At 42.5% G+C, this 26,368-nt stretch overlaps 1 protein-coding gene across 2 annotated transcripts in view; it reads left to right on the top strand.

Moving 5' to 3' along the window:
* Positions 1 to 5,141: 5,141 nt before the first annotated feature.
* The window catches only part of CAPZB (capping actin protein of muscle Z-line subunit beta), a 110,037-nt gene continuing 88,810 nt past the window's right edge, over positions 5,142 to 26,368 (top strand). Inside the window, exon 1 of one of the 2 annotated variants that reach the window (XM_037881171.2) lies at positions 5,142 to 5,343. In XM_037881171.2, the coding sequence (XP_037737099.1) occupies positions 5,341 to 5,343 (3 nt within the window). In that variant the 5' untranslated portion in view covers positions 5,142 to 5,340. The remainder of the gene's footprint in view (positions 5,344 to 26,368) is intronic. The other variant, XM_037881170.1, reaches the window with a different exon arrangement.

Below are 26,368 nucleotides of genomic sequence, written 5' to 3'. Positions count from 1 at the left end.
CGGATGGGTAGGATCCCCTGGGGGACTAACGTGAAGGGGAAAGGAGTCCAGGAGAGCTGGCTGTATTTCAAGGAATCCCTGTTGAGGTTACAAGGACAAACCATCCCGATGAGTCGAAAGAATAGTAAATATGGCAGGCGACCAGCTTGGCTTAACGGTGAAATCCTAGCGGATCTTAAACATAAAAAAGAAGCTTACAAGAAGTGGAAGGTTGGACATATGACCAGGGAAGAGTATAAAAATATTGCTCGGGCATGTAGAAATGAAATCAGGAGGGCCAAATCACGCCTGGAACTGCAGCTAGCAAGAGATGTCAAGAGTAACAAGAAGGGTTTCTTCAGGTATGTTGGCAACAAGAAGAAAGCCAAGGAAAGTGTGGGCCCCTTACTGAATGAGGGAGGCAACCTAGTGACAGAGGATGTGGAAAAAGCTAATGTGGTCAATGCTTTTTTTGCCTCTGTCTTTCACTAACAAGGACAGCTCCCAGACTGCTGCGCTGGGCATCACAACATGGGGAGTAGATGGCCAGCCCTCTGTGGAGAAAGAGGTGGTTAGGGACTATTTAGAAAAGCTGAACGTGCACAAATCCATGGGGCCGGACGAGTTGCATCCGAGAGTGCTAAAGGAATTGGCAGCTGTGATTGCAGAGCCCTTGGCCATTATCTTTGAAAACTCGTGGCGAACGGGGGAAGTCCCAGATGACTGGAAAAAGGCTAATGTAGTGCCAATCTTTAAAAAAGGGAAGAAGGAGGATCCTGGGAACTACAGGCCAGTCAGCCTCACCTCAGTCCCCCGAAAAATCATGGAGCAGGTCCTCAAAGAATCAATCCTCAAGCACTTACATGAGAGGAAAGTGATCAGGAACAGTCAGCATGGATTCACCAAGGGTAGGTCATGCCTGACTAATCTAATCGCCTTCTATGATGAGATTACTGGTTCTGTGGATGAAGGGAAAGCAGTGGATGTATTGTTCTTGACTTTAGCAAAGCTTTTGACACGGTCTCCCACAGTATTCTTGCCAGCAAGTTAAAGAAGTATGGGCTGGATGAATGCACTATAAGGTGGGTAGAAAGTTGGCTAGATTGTCGGGCTCAACGGGTAGTGATCAATGGCTCCATGTCTAGTTGGCAGCCGGTGTCAAGTGGAGTGCCCCAGGGGTCGGTCCTAGGGCCGGTTTTGTTCAATATCTTCATAAATGATCTAGAGGATGGTGTGGACTGCACTCTCAGCAAATTTGCGGATGATACTAAACTGGGAGGAGTGGTAGATACGCTGGAGGGCAGGGATAGGATACAGAGGGACCTAGACAAATTGGAGGATTGGGCCAAAAGAAATCTGATGAGGTTCAATAAGGATAAGTGCAGGGTCCTGCACTTAGGACGGAAGAACCCAATGCACAGCTACAGAGTAGGGACCGAATGGCTAGGCAGCAGTTCTGCGGAAAAGGACCTAGGGGTGACAGTGGACGAGAAGCTGGATATGAGTCAGCAGTGTGCCCTTGTTGCCAAGAAGGCCAATGGCATTTTGGGATGTATAAGTAGGGGCATAGCCAGCAGATCGAGGGACGTGATCGTTCCCCTCTATTCGACATTGGTGAGGCCTCATCTGGAGTACTGTGTCCAGTTTTGGGCCCCACACTACAAGAAGGATGTGGATAAATTGGAGAGAGTCCAGCGAAGGGCAACAAAAATGATTAGGGGTCTGGAACACATGACTTATGAGGAGAGGCTGAGGGAACTGGGATTGTTTAGTCTGCAGAAGAGAAGAATGAGGGGAGATTTGATAGCTGCTTTCAACTACCTGAGAGGTGGTTCCAGAGAGGATGGTTCTAGACTATTCTCAGTGGTAGAAGATGACAGGACAAGGAGTAATGGTCTCAAGTTGCAGTGGGGGAGGTTTAGGTTGGATATTAGGAAAAACTTTTTCACTAGGAGGGTGGTGAAACACTGGAATGCGTTACCTAGGGAGGTGATAGAATCTCCTTCCTTAGAAGTTTTTAAGGTCAGGCTTGACAAAGCCCTGGCTGGGATGATTTAATTGGGGATTGGTCCTGCTTTGAGCAGGGGGTTGGACTAGATGACCTCCTGAGGTCCCTTCCAACCCTGAGATTCTATGATTCTATTCTATGATTCTCAGTGGTTTGAGCATTGGCCTGCTAAACCCAGGGTTGTGAGTTCAATCCTTGAGGGGGCCATTTGGGATCTGGGGCAAAAATTGGGGACTGGTCCTGCTCTGAGCAGGGGGTGGGACTAGACGACCTCCTGAGGTCCCTTCCAACCCTGGTATTCTATGAGTCTATGGTATCACCCAGATTGCAAATTACAGTTTACCAGAAAGACTCTGGTCCCACATCTTAATAAACAAACACAAAAAGTCCTTCAAGCATGTCGTGCCATAAACAAGCAGAGCAAGCAGCTGGTCCTCATTTAAAGAGATGTTCCATCAATTTGAGCAAGAATTTGCAGATTATCTTAATGCAAATGTTTCTGGGAAAACAGAAAGCAGCTGTTTATTCTTCTTTATACCTTCTAGCAGGAAAATAAAGTCCAGGATGCTTGTATTTCTGCCACAAAGAAAAACATCCTCTTGGCCTCAAAGTTCACTTGGACTTCGGAAATTGTTTAAAATAAATCAGGCTGCAATTTCCCTCTCCTGCTGTATGTTCCTTCGCTAAACAGCAAGGTGCAATTACAGCCTATAAGCAAGGAGGCTGGGCCTGGGCCCAACTAAATATACAGCCTGATAGTGCTGGCCTACCTATGGTGTTCTGAGGCAATAGTCATAGGTTCAGTCATCACCTGGTGTAAATGGACATACTACTACTCTCCTCAATGAAGCTATACTTATTTACACTAGCTGAGGATCTGGTCCATGGAACATAGCGCTAGAAAAATGATATCATGTCCATAACCCACCTACAAGATAGTGCAAGATTGTTCCCTACTGTACATGTGAAAATGTTTTGCCCAGTCTAGTTTTAAATGCCGCAAGTGATACCCCTTCTAGCATTTCCCCAATGATACAGCCTGATAACTCTCCACTTTCCAGGGGCCCCCTGTCACTGAGCTAAAAGGAACATTATTTTCAAATTAGCAGCACAGAAATACATGGGATGAGGGGGAGACCAAAAGGGCACAAGTTGACTTAGAGAAAAGCTAGTATCAGATTGTCAGGCAAATTCAAAATGTGCGCAACTGCATATCTAACTTGCATGTGCAGTGACAGATGATATATGTGCAATTTGGGTAACTTTTCATGAAAAGTCACCTATTTATCACATTGTAGGTACTATTACCCAGGTCACCTAGTAGCTGTGGTAAGTGTGCACTAAAATTTGTCTGAAAACCTATCCATTTTCAAAACTGAAATTTGCAGCTGCTTAGTTTGTGCTATGTTACATTAAATACAAATGAACACTGGCAGAGCTCTTTCCCTTTGGAAAAATACTGTAACATATCTGATATATTTAATGACACTTAGGTTCAAGCAATGGACAATGGTGTTAAACTAGTAGAGTCAAATCAGAGCTGTTCCCTCATCATCTCCAGCCAGAAGGGTATACAGGCATGATATTATGTCCATGGAAAATTTGAAGTAATTCCCCAAAGAATGCAGAGTTTCTGTTACAATCTTAATGCAAGTATTGCACTCCCACAACATATCAGAGAATTTAATACCAGCTCCAGTGACATTACATCAGAAGAGGAAGCATTTTGTGACTCCTCGTCAGCATTTCCAGTTTCCACAGCAAGCACCTCCAGGCTGAGAAAAGTAAATGGAGCGACAAAAGGGTTTTTGGTTTATGTTAGAGTCAAGTCTGCAATTCGGATGCCAAAAAGCACTAACAGAGGGTCCTCCGGAACCTGGCACTCCAACTCTTGTGAAACACGGGCCAAACACTTGTTCCAAAAAAGCTATACAGAAAAGTGCTGCCATGCAATGGGCCAGTTTCTCCTTTGGTGTTACTCTCCTGACATCAGTGGAGTTATATTTGCTGTACAGTTGAACTGGGGTTTGAGTTGCAGAAGCACTGAGCACTCACAGCTACAACTGAAGTCAATGGAAGCTGTGCTTTGAACACAAGAACTTCTTTGTAATACTCAGTATTCTAAAAAATCAGGACTTAAAGCACCTCAAACTGGGCACCCCAAAATAGTAAGACACTTCTGACTTTTATATCTCTGTCTCAGTTTTCCATCTGTAAAATGGAAATAACACCACTGCTTCGCTTCACAGAAGTGTTGTGGAATTAAATTCATTAATGTTTTTGAAGTGCTCAGCTATATGGGGATATGCCCCACAGAAAAGCCCATGTGGAAATTAATATTTCTGTTTTCAGAGGAGGTTTTGAATAGTGTTAACTAAATAAAGCCTGGGGCCACACATTAAACAATAAGGCTCAAACAAAATATTGACTATCTGCTTACTCAGTGACCACCATCCATCCCATGCATTGACTGAGCCAGAGGTCCTGTGGAAAAATAGTGTGTAATAATGTAATTAAAGACAGTATCATAATGCATATGCACAAAGGGACCAAATCCCAGCTGCATAAGCAACCTTTATTCTCCCATTTCTTCAGTTTTGAAGGCACATTGTTTTAACATTTTTTCAGCTTATATCTACACCTCGCCCTTACTGCTGGGAAAAGCCTTCCAAACCTGACCCCAAGTTTAAACACATGCAGTGACGTCAGTCTGAGCCTGCAGCCAGCCTGAAACAGCAGCTGCGAGAGAGGGGATTGGCCGCCTGTTTGCGTCAAAGGAACAAGATTACTCAAGCCCAAGGCGTAACATTTTAAACGGGGACACGCCCCACACCTTTCTGCCAGCACACCCCTTTGCCTGTGGGTTGGGTCTCAGCCTTACTTCCCCATTGGTCACTCCCTTTGCGCTCTCCTCCCTTCTGGCTCCCCCACTCTCCGTGCAGTTGGTTGCTCCCTCCTGCCCCCCTGTTTTCCCCCCACCCCTGAGCTCTCTCCTCTACGTTTGTTCCCCTCCCCACCTCAACCCCCCCCCTCGGGTTTGCCTCTCCCTTCCCCCTCATTCTGTCTTGGTTGAGCTCTTCTTTCCCCCCAGGGGAGAGAATGGTCTCTCCCGCTCCTAGCTCCTCCCTTCCCCCCGCAGGACCCGTGCTGCGCTCCATACTTGGCGATGGCCAGCGAACCGCGTTCTGATTGGTTACACGCGGCGATGGGCGGGGCCGAACGGCAGTGACCCGGATGTGCACTCCTAGGCAACGGGCACGGCGGAAGTGGCAGGGCCGCGGCCTGGCTCAGAGAGAAACCGGACGGGACCGGGAGCCGCCGCCGTTGCTAGAGCCCAGCCCAGCGGAGCCATCATGGTAAGAGCGGCTCGGAGCTGAGGGAGCGGGGCTGCCCCCACGCTTGCCCTGGGGCCCAGCTCCCCGTGCGCCCTTCCCCTGGGGACCCGGTGGCTGTCGCCCCTCGCTCGGTTCTGTCCCCTGGCAGAATCCCCCCCCCCCGTTTGTCGCATGGTCCCCCTCGCTCCAGTCACATCCTTCCCCGTGCAGCCTGGCCCGCAATGGGTGACCTGGGCGTGGAGGCCCCCCTTCCTAAGGCGGGGCCCGTTGTGCTTCCTGCTCCCGGGCGGAGCGGGCATGGGTTCCCTGGGGCTCTGAGCAAGTTCTTGGCAGGTGGTGCTGGGAAGTGAGGGCGGATTTCGTGGGTGGAGAGTAGTGTGGGAAGGGCTGTGACCGGGTTGGATGGTGGGTTGGGCTGGGTCTGGGAAGAGGTGGCTCCAGGGTCTACATGATGTTTGGGGCGGGGGGGAGACGTGCTTTCAGGGCTGGAGAGTGGGCAGGGTAGGGGTGCTCTGCTAGTGTGATTAGTGTGTTAGCAGGTGCCTCGAGGGCTGCATGGTGTTGCAAGGGGAGAGGCTTGGAGGAGGAAGAAAAGGCTCCAGGAGCTGAATGGTGCTTGGGACTCTGCACTCGTGGTGTGTGGTGTCTGACATAGTGACTTATTCTTCTCTTTAAATCTTGACCTCAGGAGGTTAGAAGGGTGATGTCAGCTACAATGGTGAGAATGAGAGTCTTGTTGATGTTTGTAACAGACGAGGTACTGGAGTTCTTCACAGATGTTGTGAACTACTGCAAAGCTTAATTTCTGAATGCAAAGATTTCAGGGGTCAACAGGGCATGTGTTAAAATGTTTAGTTAGCTTGTTTTACAACTCGCTGTCCATTTCTGTTATCACATTATCAAATGAACATATACCGTTTAGTCCTTTACAGCTTTTCAGGACTGGTACTCTAATCCTGTGTTTTAAATGGAAGTGTGATTTGTGTATTTTTACTGAAGAACAAATGTAACTCTGCAGCTGTAGCTTTTAAAATTAGCTATTGTGATTATATAGTAGCAACCCTTAACAAAGATGCCTGACTAAATTGTTACTGCTACTTACTTATAAAACTTGAATTGTCATTAGAAGGCTTGGGGTTCTCAGCAAAACATGCAGACTTCTTTATTAAAGTGGACTGAAAATTCAGTAAATAATTTTAATACCTGATACTAGGAAAACATCTTGAAGGATAAGCTGATCTTTCCTCCTAGGAAAGTCTGTACTTAGCTCTAAGAATGTGCAAAATTCAGCTCACTTGCAAGACCATATCATGACTGTGAATTTCATTTTCTTATATGGATACATAGGTTTGATCAGTCTTGTATAAGGAGATCTGAGGCCTGTTTAGTGAATGGAATAACCTGTTTCCTCTGAAACCTGTTTCTTCAATATCTTCCAATTATTTTGAAGTTTGTTTAAAATGGACAGCAATTTTTACTCTTCATAGATTCCATTAGGTACTTCAGATATAAACAAGTACAAGACTGGCAACAGTGACCAAGGATCTGATGTAGTAGTCAGATTTGCCTGGACAGACTCTCATTTCTGTGTAGAGCCCCACTTAAGGTAATGCAGCTTCATGTGTGAAGGATGTCCTGCATTCAGCAGATAGCGAGACTGAGGCGCCAGGGTGGTGGTAGAATAGTTTGAATCTTACAGCTGAAGGTGTAAAGGGAATTAATATAGCTGTATGAAGACTGGTTGAGAAGACACTACTGATATTGTAGAATAATACTTTGTTTTGGGGACTACTACTATGCGGTATCAGTATCTGAAACCTTCACGGATGCTTTTAAGAACTTTAAGGCACAGTCCTTTATTTTTCTTCAAATGAGTTGGTAATAAGGAGTTTGCACTTGCTGTACAATTTTAAATGTTTATATTGTGTATTACAGTAGTTTCTAGAGGGCCCCAACCAAGACTCAGACCCCATTGTAAGTCATCAGTGGATGGAATTCAGTCATGGCTTGCATAATTAAAAGCTTCCTTGCCAGACGATGTAAACTCCAATGGTAGCATGTTCAAGGTAGTTGATACATTATTCTAATTGTGCTCACAAACATCCAGTTTTTTGTTATTGCTACCTCATGCAAAGAAGTGTAAACAAAATCTGAGTAACCTCCCCTCCCCCAAATTAAATATCAATTTAAATTGTCTAATGAATCATTGCCTGCACTTCATCTGTTAGAATTTGTGAGGTAGCTAAAAAGCACTGAAGCATGGCTAGTGATGCATGGATATAATGCTGATACCAGGGTAAGTGTTTTTGGTGCGCTATTCTAAGCAGTTTAAGATTTTTCAGGGAAAGGGCTGTTGTACAGGCACATTGGTGCTTGACAAATAAATAAGTCTCGGTTTGTGGAGCTGCTAGCAAACCAGTGTTATTAGATGGTTTAGTTTTTCTTTTCTCACTTAAGACACTGTTTCCCAAATTTTTGAAAGCTGTTTCCTCAAACCAAATGCACCCCTCTTTCAACCCCATTCTGTTAAGGTTGAAGCCCTACTGTCGTAGGTTATGTCTTCCATGCCCACTGGTTAGTCCTTTGTACCCCGTCCTTTGGGAAATATTGGCTTATGATTTGAACAGCACATGAGATCATAGGATATCAGGGTAGGAAGGGACTGCAGGAGGTCATCTAGTCCAACCCCCTGCTCAAAGCAGGACCAATCCCCAACTAAATCATCCCAGCCAGGGCTTTGTCAAGCCTGACCTTAAAAACCTCTAAGGAAGGAGATTCCACCACCTCCCTAGGTAACACATTCCAGTGCTTCACCACCCTCCTAGTGACAGTGTTTCCTAATATCCAACCTAATCTTAGTATTCAAATGAAGTGTGTAAATTAACTTATCTTAAACTTGTTGAAAATTTTGCTTTTGATCAGATTGAGACATTCAGTTTGAAAATCAACTTTTAGTGTTAAACCCAATGATATGTCCTCTTACACAATGCTGCCTTCTTTAGCTTGTTCTGCTGTACTGATCTGTAGAATAATTCTTTCCCTAAACGAGGGTAATTCAGACATAACTTCCTCATATTTGGTATAGATGTCCTGTGGCATTACACAATTCAGCAGCTAGCTGTAAAAGTAAATATACAGTGTAATATTGAGCTTAGGCTCTATTTTTAGAGCGTTTAGTACTGTACTTGCACAGAGAAATGCCTCCTTTTGGAGGAGGGAGGTATTGCTGCCCTATTAAATTTCTACTTGTACTTTTGTCAACTATGCTTTCTGTCAATCTGCTTTGCTCTGCAATGGACAGCTGATTAGAGCTGTGAGGACACAGAACTACTATAGTGACATCTGGATCTGTTACAAGATTTGACCGTGCAACATACCAGTCCAATTCAGGTTTGACTGGATAGATGCTTACTTCTGAATATGGTCTGTGCATCTGCGTCTATATTCTCCTTTTACTCTAGCGCTGTTCTGTGTACAGAAACTGTAAAACAAAAATAACCCCCTACTCTCCCTTGAATTAGGTTCCAGGGGGACCTGAATTTCTCTACCATGGTTACATATGATGATTAGATCATACACACTGATTTAAAAGTTATGTGAGTGGGGTTTGATGGTTTTTTTTAGATCTCACTTGCTAGAGAATTAGTACTTTTAGTGGACATCTACCATTGTATAGTATTTTTATAGCATTAATTGTGGGATGCTTAGGCAAAGGTCTTGTGGAGTTATGAAAGGTGTTTGTATTGACCTCCTGGTTAAGGTGGGCTTCAAACTTCTGTGCTAAGCTCTGTTTTCACCTCAATGATGCTTATTCAAATTAGGTTTCAGAGTAGCAGCTGTGTTAGTCCGTATCCGCAAAAAGAAAAAGAGGACTTGTTGCACCTTAGAGACTAACAAATTTAGGTATACATCTCTTTTTTTCAGATAATTTGGAGCAATAGAATTAAAGATGTGTATATGCAACTTAAGCAAAAGTTGCCTGTCACTTCCCCTATCATCTCATGGTTTTGTGATGTGCATGTATGTGCTCAACTGTGGTAGTTTATCAAACCCAAATATCATATTATACTTGCAGGAATGGGTAAGTTTTAAACCATGGAGCACTCTGATGGGAGAAATATTTAGGACTCCTCATGGACTGGAGCAAGTGTATTAGAAATCTTCTGTGTTGAAAGAGGAGAACTGGAGGAGGAATGTGATGTGAAGACTTGAGGGGAACTTGGCCTCATCAAGTAGTGTGGTGAGGAGGAAGTGTCTAGGAGTGAAAAAGCGGCTTCCTTTTCCCATGTCTTCCTGCCAGGGATTCTGGGAAGTGAAAAACTCTGTATTGCTCCATTGTGCATAGGGTCCAGAAAGCACAAACATTTCTAGGCAAAAAGTTTAGTTATGATGAAGTTTGAGTGCACACACAATTACAAAAATGCTGCATAATTTTTAAAAACAAATGTTAAAAACTTAGAATTTTAATTTTATAAACATCCTAAATGTTTGAAAACACACAAATGCAGTTAATATACCCAAACAACCTAACCTCTGCCCCAGTCATGTAGGCAGACTTTTCAAGTTTAACTCCGGCTCAGAGTTGACTGCCTGGAAATTCTCTTGGGAATCATTAAACTGAATCCCCTCTATAATTAATCTAAAAATGAAGAATCCATACTACGTAACTTCCAAAGGTATGATGAAGTCTGAACTATACTTGGGCTCTCTTTTAATGTTGGTAACTGTGGCAGGTGAAATATAACTGGTAACAGTTAGTGCTGCTTCTTGTAATTTGGGTATTGTGTCAAATCTCAGTTGTAGACTTGGGTTGCTATTTCATTGAAATGTTTCAGAGTGGAGGCGTTCCAATGCTTGATGAAAGTATTTTTAAAGCCTTTCTTTAGATTTAGAGAGACTCTGGAGCTGGCACAGCTCCCTGCTCAACTAAGGCAATCTCGGGCCCTAGTCCAGTGAAGTGTGGGCACCGTGACTTTTGTGGGGGCATAAGAAATTTTGTTACCATTATTAATTTTTTTTAAAAGTTTGTAACTTAGTAAATATTCTTTACATTGAAAAGATTTATTGTATTTACATGACGCTTCCAAATAACCATGTTAGTAGACTGTCACTAGTATAGTATTTTTTACTGTCAAAATTGTGGCCAGAACAAAAATTCATTTGAGAATTGGGCACACCACCATATAAGGGTTCCTATGGCCATGCCCTGTTTCTGTGGCTCTAGCCAGCCATGGACCTGTCTCCAATTTGAACGAGTAGTGGCAAGTGCCACACACATGATCTCACTTCTGGACTTGTGGAGGGGAGTGAGGGGCCTGCCACTATTCCTTTTTGGATCGGTTGGGGCCTCCCTCTTCGTGTGCAGTCTGTACCAAAGGAATAAGGTCTCTGACTTCACCCATCCAAGCAGAAGATGCTATGTGGGCAACACTACTGCAGCAAGGGCCCTTCCAACTCAGACCTTTCGAGGGGTTGTGTCTTGTGTGTCTTCACTGCAAAGTGGACTGGTTACCAGCTTGTGTGAAAGCAACCTACACCTCTTGCTATGCTTGCTAATCCTGGTTGAAAGCATCACTTACGTGAAAGACTTTTGTATGAGGACAAGAAGGGGTTGGGGCAACACCTGAGTAAGAGCCAAGGTTAACTCTGCAGTGCAAATATACCCTTAGTAATCCAGAGCCCACTATTAATTTTGTTCTTCTGTAAGAAGATCTTTTTGGTTGTTTAACTGGTACTTGGCTGTCTTTCCAGCTGACGGAGGTACTCAGTTTGAAACTGATATCCTGCTACCTGATTTCCCTGGTTATTTTTGTATTGGTGCATACTTGAATTAAAAGTGGCTTGGCGTTACTTCAGATGACTGGTGGCTGCAGTTTGATACTCTCCTCTTGCTGTGTTTATGTGGCACAGGCAATAAAAATATTATCTAGACTCTGGCTCTCAACCTTTCCAGACTACTGGATGATCCGAGGAATGGAAAACCTGTCTTATGAAAGGAGACTCAAAGAGCTTGGCTTGTTTAGCCTAACCAAAAGAAGGCTGAGAGGAGATACGATTGCTCTCTATAAATATATCAGAGAGATAAATACCACCGAGGGAGAAGAATTATTTAAGCTCCGTACCAATGTGGACACAAGAACAAATGGATATAAACTGGCCATCGGGAAGCTTAGACTTGAAATTAGATGAAGGTTTCTAACCATCAGAGGCGTGAAGTTCTGAAACAGCCTTCCAAGGGAAGCAGTTTGAATTGCAAACCCAAGTTGACCTTTGTTTCTACAGCTTGCAATGGAAAACAGGTTCCAAATATGAAATGCAGATGAGATCATTGCCATTCTATTTCTTGTAAAAGCACTAGATTGACCCTATTCTGTCAGATCGCTTAGCACAGACTTTTGTAGCAATGGACGCTCTCTCATGGTTCATTAGTGTCAAATAACAAGGCCTAAAACTGAAGGATTTTAATGAGAAGCTCCAAGCAGGTATAAAATAGTGTGCTCTCTCTGGGTATGTCTACCCTGCAGTCAGACTCCCCTGGCTGGCCTGTGGCAGCTGACTTGGGCTCTCACAGCTTGGGCTGCAGGTTGCAGTGTATACTTTTGGGCTCAGCTTGGAGCCTGGGCTTTAAGACTCTGTGAGTTTGGAGGGTCCCAGAGCTTGGGCTGCAGCCTGAGCCTGGAAGCCTATGCTGCAATTAAACAGCCCTATGTCCTGCAAGCCTCAGTTAGCTGGCATGGGCCAGCCTTGGGATTTTAATTGTGGTGTAGACATACCCTAAAAGGTCTCATGTCTTCTCAAAGTGCTGTCACTCAGTGTCTAGAGGCACATGCCTTGTATTCAAGCTTCTTGCAAACTGAGTTGCACAGGAACTGAGTTGCAGAATTGTCCAAGTGTGAACTTACAAGTTTTTAATGTCTTGCATTGAGAGACGAAAAAGCATAAGCTTTTTTTTTTTCATACACTTAAGCTTTAGGATCAATATCCTGCACTGTTGCAGTAAGATTAAATTATCTAAAAATCCAGAATACTTTTCATTTAGAAAGCATTTACTTCTAAAGGCTTTTTCTTCTCTGCGAAAGGTGAAAGAGAGCCAACTCAAGTCAGAAAACATATCCAGAGAGACATCATCTTAAAACCTAATCAGCTTGAAATTTGTGAAAAGTACTTTATGTGCACATGAATTCCCCTGACAATTCTTTTGGTTTTACAATCACTTTATGTAGAAGTTTCCCTCCTTTGCTGCTGTGTGAATGACCGTCCCAAAACAGGAAATGAACTAAACAGGGTGGATGGTGAAGTGTTATTAAATGCACAGGGTACACTTCCTCTAATCTTTGTTTGTAACACTAACAGTTGACCAGCTTTCACAGAAGTGACTGAATACTTACCAAAATACCTTGCAGGATGACTGTTCAAAACCCATGTAGTTAAGGGCAGTCCTTCTAGGTCAAGTCCTGGAGTTGTTATAAGGGCATTGCAGAGATCAAACTGTACATCAAGTAGCTGTTTGAAAATTAGTTGAAAATCTGTTTAACTAGGAGGGATTAAGTCTTTAATTTAACTTGCCAAAAGATGAAATTATGCAAAAAAACTTCTAGTGTTAAGCATATGGCTCAAAATAATGTCTGAAAAATACCTCATGAGTAAAGTTAAGATTTTGTCATGATTATTTTTTAGTAAAAGTCACAGACAGGTTGCAGGCAATGAACAAAAATTGACAAAAGCCTGTGACCTGTCTAGGGGGTCGGCTGACAGCCTGGAACCCCCCCCCACCCACGGGAGAGGGGCAGGCTGACAGCCCAGAGCTCCATGATGAAATCATATCCTTACTCGTGAACAGTTTTGCAGAGTAAATGCTGGTCCTTCCAGTAGTGCACCTCAGATCTGTTCTTAATGATAGTTTTGAACAAGAACCTGTTTTGCTTTTAGAGTATGGGGTAGGAGAAAGCTTGTACTCTGCCTACAATAGCTGGGCCAAACTAGCTAATATAAGCTAATGTCTTCAGAGCCGTGAATAAGTTTAAAGGTATTTTCAAGATTAGGAATATGATGCCTTTTTTGTTTTCAGTTTTTGTTTAAAACTTTGTGGGGACTTCAGTGTTACAAAAATTTTAAAAAGGGTGACAATAGGTGCAAAATAACTTTGCAGTTTTCTATGTAAGTGTTGGAGTAAATCACTCCTGTTTTGTAAACTTCCAAAAACAAACCCCAAACCCTTATGTTCTGAAAGGTAGCTGGATAGCATGTTTCATTTTCAACCCATTTTAGCAAGAAAGCAGCTCACTGGTGGGGTGTTTTGTTTTTTGTTTTGTCAATTGCTGATAGCATGGATAGTTATCTTTTAAAGCTGATAACGTGTATGTGGGCATAGGATTGACAAACAGTATGAACACTAGTGCTGAAGCCATTCTGATACTTCTGAGCTGATGCCCTGCTCTGGAAGAGATGATGGCTTGGTAACCGGGACCAACTTGGTTATCAAGGTGCCATATCTCCTTTCAGAGTGTAGCTGGAACCATGGGTGGCGCCCAGAAACCCCCCCCCCCCCCCCCCGAGTCCAGATTAGTTTTCCATTCCGCAAGGAGCGATGACGGTTACTGAGCTGCCATCTCTCTTTCTGGATCCTAGAGTTGGGAGTGCCAGAACTCCCAGGACCCAAAATTCAGATGAAAATCAGTAAAAACCAAATAATGGCTTTTATAAAATCTCAGAATTTTTTGGTAAAAACTTGAATAGTTAGAAGTATTGTAGAAGTCATAAATCTGATAAGTATTTTTTACTAAGTCAAAACCAAGCAGTTGGAGAGATTACTTTCCTTTATCAGGAGATGGAAGGAAGTAGTGAGAGGAATCCATGTCTTTGCAATTTATTAAACTCTCCCATTACTTCTCAGGTCAGTTCTTACATTTCCATTGCTTTGACAAAGTTCAGCCTGGTAAGATTTTTGTGACACCACTTTAATTTTAAAAGTTTTTGTGTATTTGTAGTCCACCACATCATTGGGTTTTCTAAGCTGTTACAATGAGTGGCAGTAAACTGATATCTAGTGATGCTTTGTGAGCCGGGACTTCTTTAATGGGGGAGAAGAAAAGAGAAATTCAGTACAATGTACGACTAGCGAGCTATTTGATGTCAGAATGCTTCTACTTTGGCAGATAACTTCCAGAGCTAATAGGGGGAAAAACATTCTTATTAGCTCTCAGTTACTCTCACTCCTTGTTTGCAGTGTTCATGTAGCCATGTTGGTGGGAAACAAAGTGGGAGGAGCAATTTCTGTTGGTTAAGGAGACAAGTTTTTGAGCTACACAGAGCTCTTCTTCACATAAGGTCTCAGCTGGAGCTCTAACAGTTAGAGATTAGCTTAAACCCTGAAACAAGAGGTTTAATATCCCTTCCAGAATTTAGCATTTGCTCTTATAACTCTGGGTGTCCTTGTTATCCATATAAATGTCCAGACTCTCTTTGAATTTTGAAGACAAGCTTACCAATGACTTCCTGTGGCAATGAGTTCCACAGTCTAATTACCCATGAGTGTCCTTATCCGTGCTGAATTTGCTACCTTTTAATTTCATTGTCCCCTTGTTCCTGTGTTATGAGACAGGGAAAACAGATGCTCCTGTTTTTCCCCCCCCCCCCCCCCCACGTTCATTTTACATATTTGTGTTTTGTTAGTGTTCTTGCTAAAGTAAACAATCCCAATCTTTTCAGTCTCTTCATGTGAGGTTTTTTCCAGACCATTCTGTGAGCCCCATTTAGTTCTGCAATATCCCTTTTAAGATGGAGTGACTAGTACTGTATGCTGTATTCCAGATGAGGTTACACTGTGGATTTATATAACGGCATTATAGTTTTCCATCTTCTCATCCCATTCTTTCTGCATCCTTAACATGTTTGCTTTTTTGACTGAAGAGGTATTCACTGAGCTGTCTATAATGACTACCAAGTCACAAAGCAATCTCTTAACACCCCCCCCCCCCAAAAAAAAAAGTACATATGTTGAAAGTTTGAAAATCACTGATCTAGATTACACCTCTTCACAGCTACTTGCCCCCATAATGGCATGAGATCAGTCCTATACATCTGTACACAGCATGTGGCACATCTTCAACAGTAGTGGAGCTAAACTGTCTTAGGATATTTCAGGTTTTGAGCTAATGCTCTTGCTGGTCAGTCATTCTGTACAAAGGCAATGCCACAAATCTGATCCGGGGGGGGGGAGAGAAGGGTTAGGGCTTGTCTATATTAGAAATGCTACAGCGCTTCAGTGTAGATGCTGTTTACGCTGATCGGAGCGGTTCTCCCATTGGCTAAGAGAATCCACCTCCCTGATAGGCGGTTGTGATGGGTTCCCACTGGGGTGCCACCTGGAACTGGGCTACCACTGAACCCCCTGACCCGCCAGCCTGGGCTCCCGCTCACACTGTATTGCTGTGACAAGCTGCAAAGCCCTCCAAGCTTGCACTTTCACCAGCATTCACAGAGGTAGGGACACAGAGGGCCCGCATGTAACTGCAACTGGGTAACCGCTAGCCTTCCAGCCCAGGACCCCAGAGCAGTACTGTCCTGCCCTGATCAAATCTGGCCAGTATGTGGGTTTAACACTTGATCTGCCTCTCCCTCAATGTGAAGAGGACTGTGCACACGTGTGCTTACGAAGCTGAGATTTCCCCTCAGCTCATTAGTGCAGCAAGCCTAGGAGGGGGGAGAAGTGGGGCTGCGGCGAGCTCGTGGGAGGAGGCAGAGCGGAGATGAGCTGGGGTGGGAGGGCCGCAGCAAGTGGCGGGGCGGGCACAGAGGAACCATTCCCCAACCCAGCTCGCCTCCATCTCCTCCCCTGAGCATGCTGCCGCCACCCCACCATTATATTGGGGTAGAGGTGTACAAACTACCTTTGCTTCGCAACTTGGGCTTCCCAGGTTTTCATACACAGGCTAGAAATCCCTTTAGCCTGGGACCATCACTTCCACCAGTTAAGTCTTTGTTCCTCAGGTGTTTCCAGGTGTGTTGTAGGGAGAGTGAGGTGACATCATGATGTCCTTTCCCATTTTATATCTTCTCACTTGCTGGAAAGCTCTCTTGCTTTGACCTGAGTCCAACAGTTCCCATTGTGTAGTGCTATCTCTGAGAAGTTTCTGTTATACACAGTTCCTGGGGTAGTCCTTGTGCTTGTGTGCATTTCCTCAATAAGCCATTCACGTTGTTTGGCCTTTTTACTGTTGTACCTGAAAGGCTGCTTGTGGGTGTTTTCAACCTCGCCACATGTTTCAGTAACACACACAGCCAGACTTCATAACTTCACATATGATGATAGCACATACAATCCAATGAGATCTAATGTCTAACAGATCAAGACTTTTTAGAATACGTCACAAGGCATACTTTGTGAAAACATATAGACTCATAGACTATCAGAGTTGGAAGGGACCTCAGGAGATCTAGTCCAACGCCCTGCTCAAAGCAGGACCAAGCCCCAGCTTTATTTATTTTATTTTATTGTTTTGCCCCAGATCCTTAAATGGCCCCCTCAAGGATTGAACTCACAACCCTGGGTTTAGCAGCTCAATGCTCAAACCACTGAGCTATCCCCTCCCCGCCCCATATCCTAATGACATGACCATGTTGAATAAGGGGGTGCCAGGGTGTCAGTGATAGCTAGGTAGATGGAAGAGTTCTGTCAACATAGCTCTGACCACAGTGTGGGTTAGGTTGGCTTAATTAAGTCATTCAGAAGTGTGAAAGTTCACACCTTGAGTGACATAATGTAGCTGGGTTGATCTAACATTTAGTGTAGACCAGGCCTTAGAAAGAATGGAGAGAAATACAATGGAGAGGTGTAATATGAAAATACTATGTTAAGATACTGTTAGGCTTGCAAATTCAAACCCTCAAGTTAAGAAATGCAAAAATTAAGGTTGCCTGAATTTAACATGGGTGAACAAGGTCACCCGAATTTAATATGAGTGAAACTTATTTTTCTCTAATCCTGTTCTCAGAAATAGCTGAACTACTCTGGCTACAACTTTCATAAAGAAATTTAGCCTGAGGCAGGCAACCACTATGGAAAACTTCAGCCCAACTGGTTAGTTTGGCAAAGTTTTTATAAGCAACTGAAAACAGGGTCTTATAATGGAAAAGTGTCAGACAGCCTTAATACTGGTGGTGCTGACAGCTGTGGCTATAATATACTTAATGCATCTGACAAGTGTTAACAATTGTGGTTCCTAGAAGGCAACACTCTGAAAGATAGCTTTGTTCTCAGGAGACTTCCTAAAGCCCACTCCCTTGCAGCCTTTGGTTTCTTTTTATAGATGACAGCTGTTCCTTACCAAAATACTCCTAACTAAAACAACTTGTTCTTTTGATAGATACACACCTCATCAGATCTCTGCTAGCTCATATCAAAGCCTAACAAATATATGAAGCATTTGCAGGTGTTCTAAATACTGTTTTTCAAAAAGAACTGTCTCAAGATGGTATTCTGGTCTACCTTTGCCTTAAGTTCAGTGTGGCTAATGTGTCTGAGATTTGCAGAACAGATATCCTTTAGCAGTTAGCAAAATGTTCCATGTTCTGTGTAGAAGATACTTCCAAAATTGTTGTGATGACCATTTGTTCTCTAGTTGACTCGGAGAAACAGATTTAATTTCCAAGGTCTATTGTCCTGGACCACTGTGAAGGTCTAACGGATGCTGGTAGAGTGCTGCACAGTGGAGTAACGTTGAAGGTGTGCAAATGGAGTTTTGGCAAACATATCCAGTATTTATATCGTGCTGTATTGGTTAAAATGTGTAGCCAGTTGGTTAGTATTAATGTTCAAGAGACTCAATAACCAAGCTCAGCCAAATTTGTCTGAAGACAAAACAGTACAGGAAAGAAAGTTAATACAGTTAACCCATCCCAGGAAGCAGATTCTCACAGCATGTTCAGTTTTTATCTTACACGGAAGTTGTGCTCCCGGGTTATACCCCCTAAAACCACTTACGTATGGGGTGCCTGTTTTCAAGTTAGATATCACTTTTTACATCATGCAAGACTATTTCCCAATTGCCTCGTTTTTCTGGTACCTGATGTACACCTTCTATCTCTTGTTTTCAAACATACTTCACACACACAGCAGGGTAAAGCATTAATGAATTTTGTCTTACAGATTTCCTATCCACCTAGGCCAAATACTGAGTTATACTGTCACAAAGTATTGTGGGATACTTGGCATAAATGAGCAAGAGTAATACAATTTAGCATGTTTACTCAATACTCAATTCATATCATGCACATAATACCTATGAATTCGGTGTGTGAGAGACCTGGATGCACTGGCTAACGGCAATACATTTTAATTGTTTGCAGTGTTGTTGTAACCATGTTGTCCCAGGATATTAGAAGTTGGTCCAGTGTAAGATACTACCTTACCCACCTTGTTTCTTAAATTTTCATGGCAGTTTAGATGTGTTCCCTACCCAAAGAGCTTACATCTGATAATACATAGGGCAACAGTTAAGTGAGAGTGCGAAGGATTCCTAGAAGAAGTGGGTTTTAATCAGAGATTTGAAGGGATGAGGATGAGTGCTTGATGGACAAGAAATGAGCAATTGTTCAATGCACATGGGGCAGTATGAAAAGCAAAAAAGAGTGGGCAAGAGGATTAGGAGGTATAATGTCCTGTTTATCTTAACATCCACCCCCACCCCTACAGATCTACTCCTATAGAGTGAGGTTAAGTCTGAAAAATTGCTGACTTAATCTCAAAAGTCAATGGGACCACTTATGAATACAGGTTTCAGAGTCGCAGCCGTGTTAGTCTGTATTCGCAAAAAGAAAAGGAGTACTAGTGGCACCTTAGAGACTAACCAATTTATTTGAGCATAAGTTTTCGTGAGCTACAGCTCACTTCATCGGATGCATTCAGTGGAAAATACAGTGAGGAGATTTATATACACACAGAACAGGGAAAAAATGAGTGTTATCATACACACTGTAAGGAGAGAGATCACTTAAGATGAGCTATTACCAGCAGGAGAGCGGGGTGGGGGGGGGAGAAAATCAAGGTGGGCCATTTCCAGCAGTTAACAGGAATGTCTGGGGGGGGGGAGGGATAAACATGGGGAAATAGTTTTACTTTGTTTAATGACCCATCCACTCCCAGTCTCTATTCAAGCCTAAGTTAATTGTATCCAGTTTGCAAATTAATTCCAATTCAGCAGTCTCTCATTGGAGTCTGTTTTCTGAAGTCTTTTTGTTCTAATATTGCGACCTTTAGGTCTGAGATCGAGTGACCAAAGAGACTGAAGTGTTCTCCAACTGGTTTTTGAATGTTATAATTCTTGACATCTGATTTGTGTCCATTTATTCTTTTACGTAGAGACTGTCCAGTTTGGCCAATGTACATGGCAGAGGGGCATTGCTGGCAGATGATGGCATATATCACATTGGTAGATGTGCAGGTGAACGAGCCTCTGATAGTGTGGCTGATGTGTGTCCTATGATGGTGTCCCCTGAATAGATATGTGGGCACAGTTGGCAACGGGCTTTGTTGCAAGGATAGGTTCCTGGGTTAGTGGTTCTGTTGTGTGGTGTGTGGTTGCTGGTGAGTATTTGCTCAGGTTGGGGGGCTGTCTGTAGGCAAGGACTGGCCTGAATACAGTTATTTATCTGGTTAAGTGTTTGGATCAGGGCCTTAACTTTTTTTAGTCTTTTTGTTTTTGACTTTAGCTATAGCATTCCTACAAAATTCATGACTTTGAACTAGTAGAAGCATCTAACAAAATGAGCACTTTGTTGCAACTTTAGATTAAAATGTATTAGTATAATTTTTCAAATTTAGTTTTAAAAAGCTTTGGCCTGCTTTTAAATCAGTGCATTTAAAAAACCCACAACTTAAATTGTGCTTTAAAATCAGTGATTCACATTGTTCTATCCTGGATGAAATCAACACTTAACCAGTTTATTAAAAGTTCTTAATTTACCTCTTTTTGAAAATTGCTGGAACTGTTTGAAAAGGTGTGAGGCTGAAGTGCAAGTACCAAAAAGAATAAAATGGGAAAAGTGGCAATGGAGGGAAGTCGGGGAAAGGACAGGTGGCCAGCCATTTCTCAATGTAATGCTTGTATGCAATCAATTAAATCTTAATGCTGTATTTATTGGGCAGTGATTACTTTTTGCGGAAACTTTCCTGTTTATAGGACTCTTCTTGGCACCAGATGACAGCAATTAAATTACATTGTCATGTTTAATGGCAAATTTTATAAATAAACATCCCTTCTAGTATTCCAAAGATAAACATTGGTACAGAAATCGTAGTGATTATGACAAGGTCAAGAAAAATAACATTTTTTTCCAAAACATACTCCCAGTGCATGTGTGACTGCACTGTGGGAATTTAGCTTTGCTTTTCTCCTCTTCCTTTCTGTGTGCTCCTCAGCTCTGACTGGACAGGCAATTGAGAACCTCCTGTTGAACTTGTATAAATTAAAATATTGGCAGATGTTAAACTGATTTGGAAGATTGAAGTATTCCCACTCTGAAGTTCATTCCTTAAGTAGTAGTAAAGAGGCACCAAACACATAATATACAGTAGATACTGACAGGTTTCAGAGTAGCAGCCATGTTAGTCTGTATCCGCAAAAAGAACAGGAGTACTTGTGGCACCTTAGAGACTAACAGATTTATTTGAGCATAAGCTTTCGTGAGCTACAGCCCACTTCATCGGATGCATGATGAAGCTCATGAAAGCTTATGCTCAAATAAATTTTAGTCTCTAAGGTGCCACAAGTACTCCTGTTCTTTTTAGTAGATATTGAATACGTGCATCTCTAGGCCTGCTAATAATACTGCTTAAATAGGCAACGTGTCAAGTTAAATAAATCCCACTAAAACAACCACACACACAGATTTAACCCCTCGGTTCTTAACCCACCTTAGAAAAAGCCTTGGATTCTTCGTGTCCAGGGAATTCCAGAGTCAAATGCCCTCAGACTTTCTAATCTAGGGATTCAGTTTATCCCCAATGAGCTGCACTACAAGGAGAGTGGTATCTCCAGATATGTGACTTAAACCAATACAAACAGCTTGAATTTCACCAGGAAATTAAGTGGAAGCTGATGCTGTTTCCAAGCTTGAGACTCCACCAACTGTCTTAGCTACATTTTACAAGTGGCTGCTGCATATAAAGTGCATTGCAGTAATCCAGTCTGAAATTAACAAGGTCTGAATAACTGGTGGGAGCTACATGTCTTAAAGACTAATCCCTACCAAGCAAAGATGGAGATTTGCATACTGCACTTAGCCATGAAGAAACCATCAGGGATCCAGTAGACCCCCTAGATAGCAAACTCCAGTGTACCACTGTGAGGGCAGGTGGCCAGCCATTTCTCAGTGTTAATTGATTGTATACAAGCTTTAATCTTAATGCTGTATTTATTGGGCAATGATTACTTTTTGCAGTGATTACTTTTTCCTGTTTATAGGACTCTTCTTGGCACCAGATGACAGCAATTAAATCACAGCTCTTACTGAGCTTAAATGAAGGATTGGTTATCTTTGGTTGCCGCATTAGACACTACCATCCTTACCTCTGTTTCACCTAGATTGAACTAAGTCAGATAGCACTGACATTCAACACGCTCAGCATTTCAGGTTGACATCAGTACACTGATGGCAGTGAAATCTGAACCACTTCCTCTCGTCTTAACAGGAGGGTTGGCAGACTAGTTTCCCATACGAGGGCCCTTGGAGCCAGCATGCAATTTACCAGTGCTATTCCCTATAGCTCCTCTCAGAAGAATAGAGCTACTTGAGCACCTGGCTTCTCACTGTTAATATCAACCTATGTGTTGCATTGTATGGTCTGTGTGGAATCAAAAGCCCCGAACCTCCTAAAAATACCATGAACACTTGATCTTTGTTTAACACATTGTGCAAGTCTTGTTAGCCAATCCCTTCACCATATCTAGGCCTATATCCCAATGAAATGGTTGAAGGCAATCTCAGTGCTCCAGGTAATGTCAAACTACTTTTCCATAATCTTATCTTCCTTGAGCCATCAGAGCAGAACAATAATGGAGATGGCTTCTTTAGCAGAGGCCCTTCTAAAGAGAAACATTGACAATCTATCAATAACGGATTGTTTCTCCCAACAAGAGTTTATCAGCCAAGTGGGACACTCACTGGACAGCAGCATGACTTGGACCCAGTGCCCCAAAGTATCTCCTTTTTATTCTGGATTCCACTGAATCAAGGATAAAAATCATACAGCAGTTCCACACTTACTTGAAAACAAGCTTCTGCTTAAACTTGCAGTCCAACAATTTTTCTTTTTCATCTGAGATCCTTCAAGTGGACATCCAACTCTTGCTCTTTCATCTAGGTTGAAGTCTCACCTACAATATCAATATAACAGCATATTGCTCTAAACACATTGAGTATGATCCCAAGTGTCAGAGCTGATAATGAAAACCACCTGGGCTATTTTTCTCAGGTTGTACGACACGTAGATGAAAGAAGTCAAGGGCCAGCAGTCTGGTCTGGAGTACTTTCAACTTAGCTTGCTATTTTTCACCTTCCTATCTAATAAGCCTGAAAACTATCAGCAACCAAGAGTATCCTGAACCCTCATTACTTAATTGTACTGCCAATCCAGAATATACAAGAAAATATAGCGAGGTGGGCTGGTGAGAGGGGTTGGGAAATGAATAGCACACTTGTAAGTGGTGTTTAAAAATGGCCCTTGATAGTATCTGGCAGAATACTTGAATGGATGTCATGGAGAAATTATATTAGAGGTAGGGAATAGACTACTGGGGATATGGTAAAGTTAATGGAATTTTCATGCAGTACTCTGGTTGAGCACCTTCCCTCCCTAATTGCCTGAAAAGCTAACCTCTATGGCATCTTGTTGCCGTGGAGGAATTGGGAGTTCTACAGTTTAACAGAAACCACTGAATATTACTTATTGTACAGAGATGGCAGTAAACATTCCTTTGGCTGAAATTCTCTTAACAGTAGTTCTTCTCCAATACGTCATTTTAAAAAGGGAGCAGCAAATGTGTCTTTTACCTGTGAGCCCTGAGAGTTGGCTAGGATTAAAAAGACAGGCTAGTTGAGAGGTAGAGTGTATCATTTAACTTAAAAACACAAAACCTTTGGTGTTGGCACAACAAAGCTGGAAAATATTAATCCAGAGCTCAAATGGGGTGAACAGACTTGAAATCACTTGACTTGCAACCTAGAGAACAGGTCTGGAACTTTTAAAATAAATAAACCACCTGTTGGTTGAGTATTCCTGGTCCTTGAAGATAAGTAGAGTTTTCTAACACCTTGCCTTTTTCAGAAATGTTGCTTTGGAAACTGATTTATCTACGTTGGGGATTAAATGGTGTTGGCATTTAAAATTGCCTAGGCTGTGTTAGACAAGTCTATGTGGAGACAACACAATAGTTCTTAAAATGATCTTCTGGGCTACTCTTAAAACCTAGTTTGGATAGATCTAGGCTCAGTCCACAATGGAGGATTAAAATGCCAGTTTGCATTAGGGATGTAAAAGGTGAACCAGTAAGTATTAATCTTACTGGTTAACCCGCCTTAACCATTAACCACACGCTGGATGGCTGGCCCCAGCAGCCCCACGCCAGCCAGCCCCTTAATGGGCTAACCGTTTAAATGACATTTTTAATAGTTTAAACAGTTAACTTTTTAAATGATATTTACATCCCTAGTATACACACACTATCATAGGGGGATTGGGGAAAGGAGCTTTGCAGCGTAAATGGAGCTGAAATGTGTTAGGAACTGGCCTAGTTCTATACTCCGCACGTATTGCAATGTGTCACAGAAACATGGTTTGGTCCCAATCAACTTGTACTTGAATATGATGGGACTAGTGGCATAACTAGACTGATAAACATTATTATAGTTCTTCGTGAGGTATTTGTGGCACACATGTAAGAATACTCCTAGAAACTCTCTAGAATGAATCATTGCGTTTGAAAACTGTTGAAGACTTAAACTTTCTCAATATGACTGTCAAAATGACAGTATTGCTGGATAAAGTGTGGTCACTTGGGGTGTCTCATGGACATGTATGACCAAACCAACTTTCTGCCTGGTGATGTCTCTGTGCAACTAGCGACTTCTATGTTTAATTTTGAATGAGGTGCAATTTGTATCTTAGGTTCCTGTAACTATTTAAAATTTGGCTTCTAACAAAACCAAACCATTTTAAGGCCTTCTTGCTGTTAAGTACTTCATTAATCTTGCTTCTGTATTGCAATTATGAATACTTGCTTGGTATCTAGGCACCTTGAGCAAAATTGTGAATGGTGAATTGATATTCCAGTGAAACCAATTTACTGACCTACCAGGTGTATCCAGCTGGAGGGGGACTGTGCAGCCAAATAGTTAACCAGTTTCATTACAGGATGCAGCTGAGTCTGAGTGAAATCCAAGCTATTTCTGTCACTTTCAGATCACCCAAAGATCTCCTAAAGCAGTATTGCTCTGCCCTGCCCCTCAGTTGCTACTATGCCTATACTAGGAGTGTCCTATCATAGGCTCTGTAGTCTAGTTTAGAAAATTAGTGCAGTGTAAAAGGCCTGTTTACCAGAAGGGATTAAATTAGGAAAAGCCTACTACTTAGCACTGGCATAGGTAGCGCAAATAATTGCTTCTCTGGTAGCTAGATTGGAGGCTTTTTACAATAGAGGACTGAAACTAACTCTGGTTTTATTTTCGTTTGAATAGACTAATTCTGTTCATGCTCAGCAATAATGTAGCCTAACTGGCAGGAGGCATGAAAGCAGAGTTAAGCAAACAACCAGTGCTGTGCAGCCTGTGGAGGTACTGTAGGTATCTTTTGCCTCCCCACAGGTGGCATGTCCGTGTCTGCAGACCTTAAGCCTTTCAGATTTCTCAGAAGCCCTTAGGTTCTTAAATAAAAGATTAGTCTGTCAAAGGGATAGAACTCAAAGTGCGTCTGTAAACCTACTTTCTGAATCTGAAGAGGCACAGACCAAAGCTCAGCTAATTTGACTTGCAGTGGGCTGGTCTCCAAATCTTGTGAATGCACCTTTTGACTTTCTGTACATGCAGGTAATGGCATTTACTTGTGGAAGATATAGTAGAACCTCAGAGTTACAAACACCTGAGTTATGAACTGAGTGGTCAACCACACACCTCATTTGGAACCAGAAATATGCAATCAGGCAGCAGCAGGAACCCCTCACCCCCCGCCCCCCCCCCCCCCAAAAAAAGAGGGGGGCAAATAAGTACCGAACTGTTAGACATAAACTACTAAAGAGGAAAGTTTAAAAAAAAAAAAGTTGACAAGGTAAATGAAACAAGCACAGAAAGAGTTCCCTTAACTTAAGATGGTTAAAAGCAGCATTGTTCTTCTGCATAATAAAGTTTCAAAGCTGTATTAAGCCAATGTCCAGTTTAAACTTTTGAAAGAACAGCCATAACATTTTGTTCGGAGTTAGAAACGCCTGAAGAATGGAAGTTGTTTGTAACTCTGAGGTTCTACTGTAGCCATTTGTGCAATTTTCTTTGAAAACATTTGAACAGTCTTTCATTTCTTCATGGAGCGAACTCAAGTCTACATTCCATACCGAGTGACCACCTAAAAGCTAAATCAGACAATTCATTAAGCTGATTTCTGAGAAGTGTTAACAGTTTTGCCATTGATGCTTTGAGGTCTGCAAAGTGCATGTCTTGGCTCTACAAATACCCGCATTTGTCTCTGATTTAAAACTGTATGTAAATTATAATGCAAATTAGGTATAGTGCTCATGCTTGGGAGGCTGCCAATGCACATCTTGCTGCAAAGCCTGAACAGCTGCATTAGAGCTGGAGTTTACTGATGCAGGGTTGTTTGTTCTTAAGTAACTCTTGCTGATTCTAGGATACTAGCAACTTACTGTATCTGTGCCAGATATTAAGTGGTGTTGGTCAAATTGCTATTGAGGGTAAAATCTCTTTGAAAAGAATCAGGGAAACCATAATGCTTTTTGTGCAATGTGATCTGTGCAATCTGCATCCTCACTTATGACTGCAG

The sequence above is a fragment of the Chelonia mydas genome, chromosome 18 (assembly GCF_015237465.2).
Source record: "Chelonia mydas isolate rCheMyd1 chromosome 18, rCheMyd1.pri.v2, whole genome shotgun sequence".
Lineage (NCBI taxonomy): Eukaryota > Metazoa > Chordata > Testudines > Cheloniidae > Chelonia > Chelonia mydas.
This window is presented reverse-complemented; position numbering and strand designations above follow the sequence as displayed.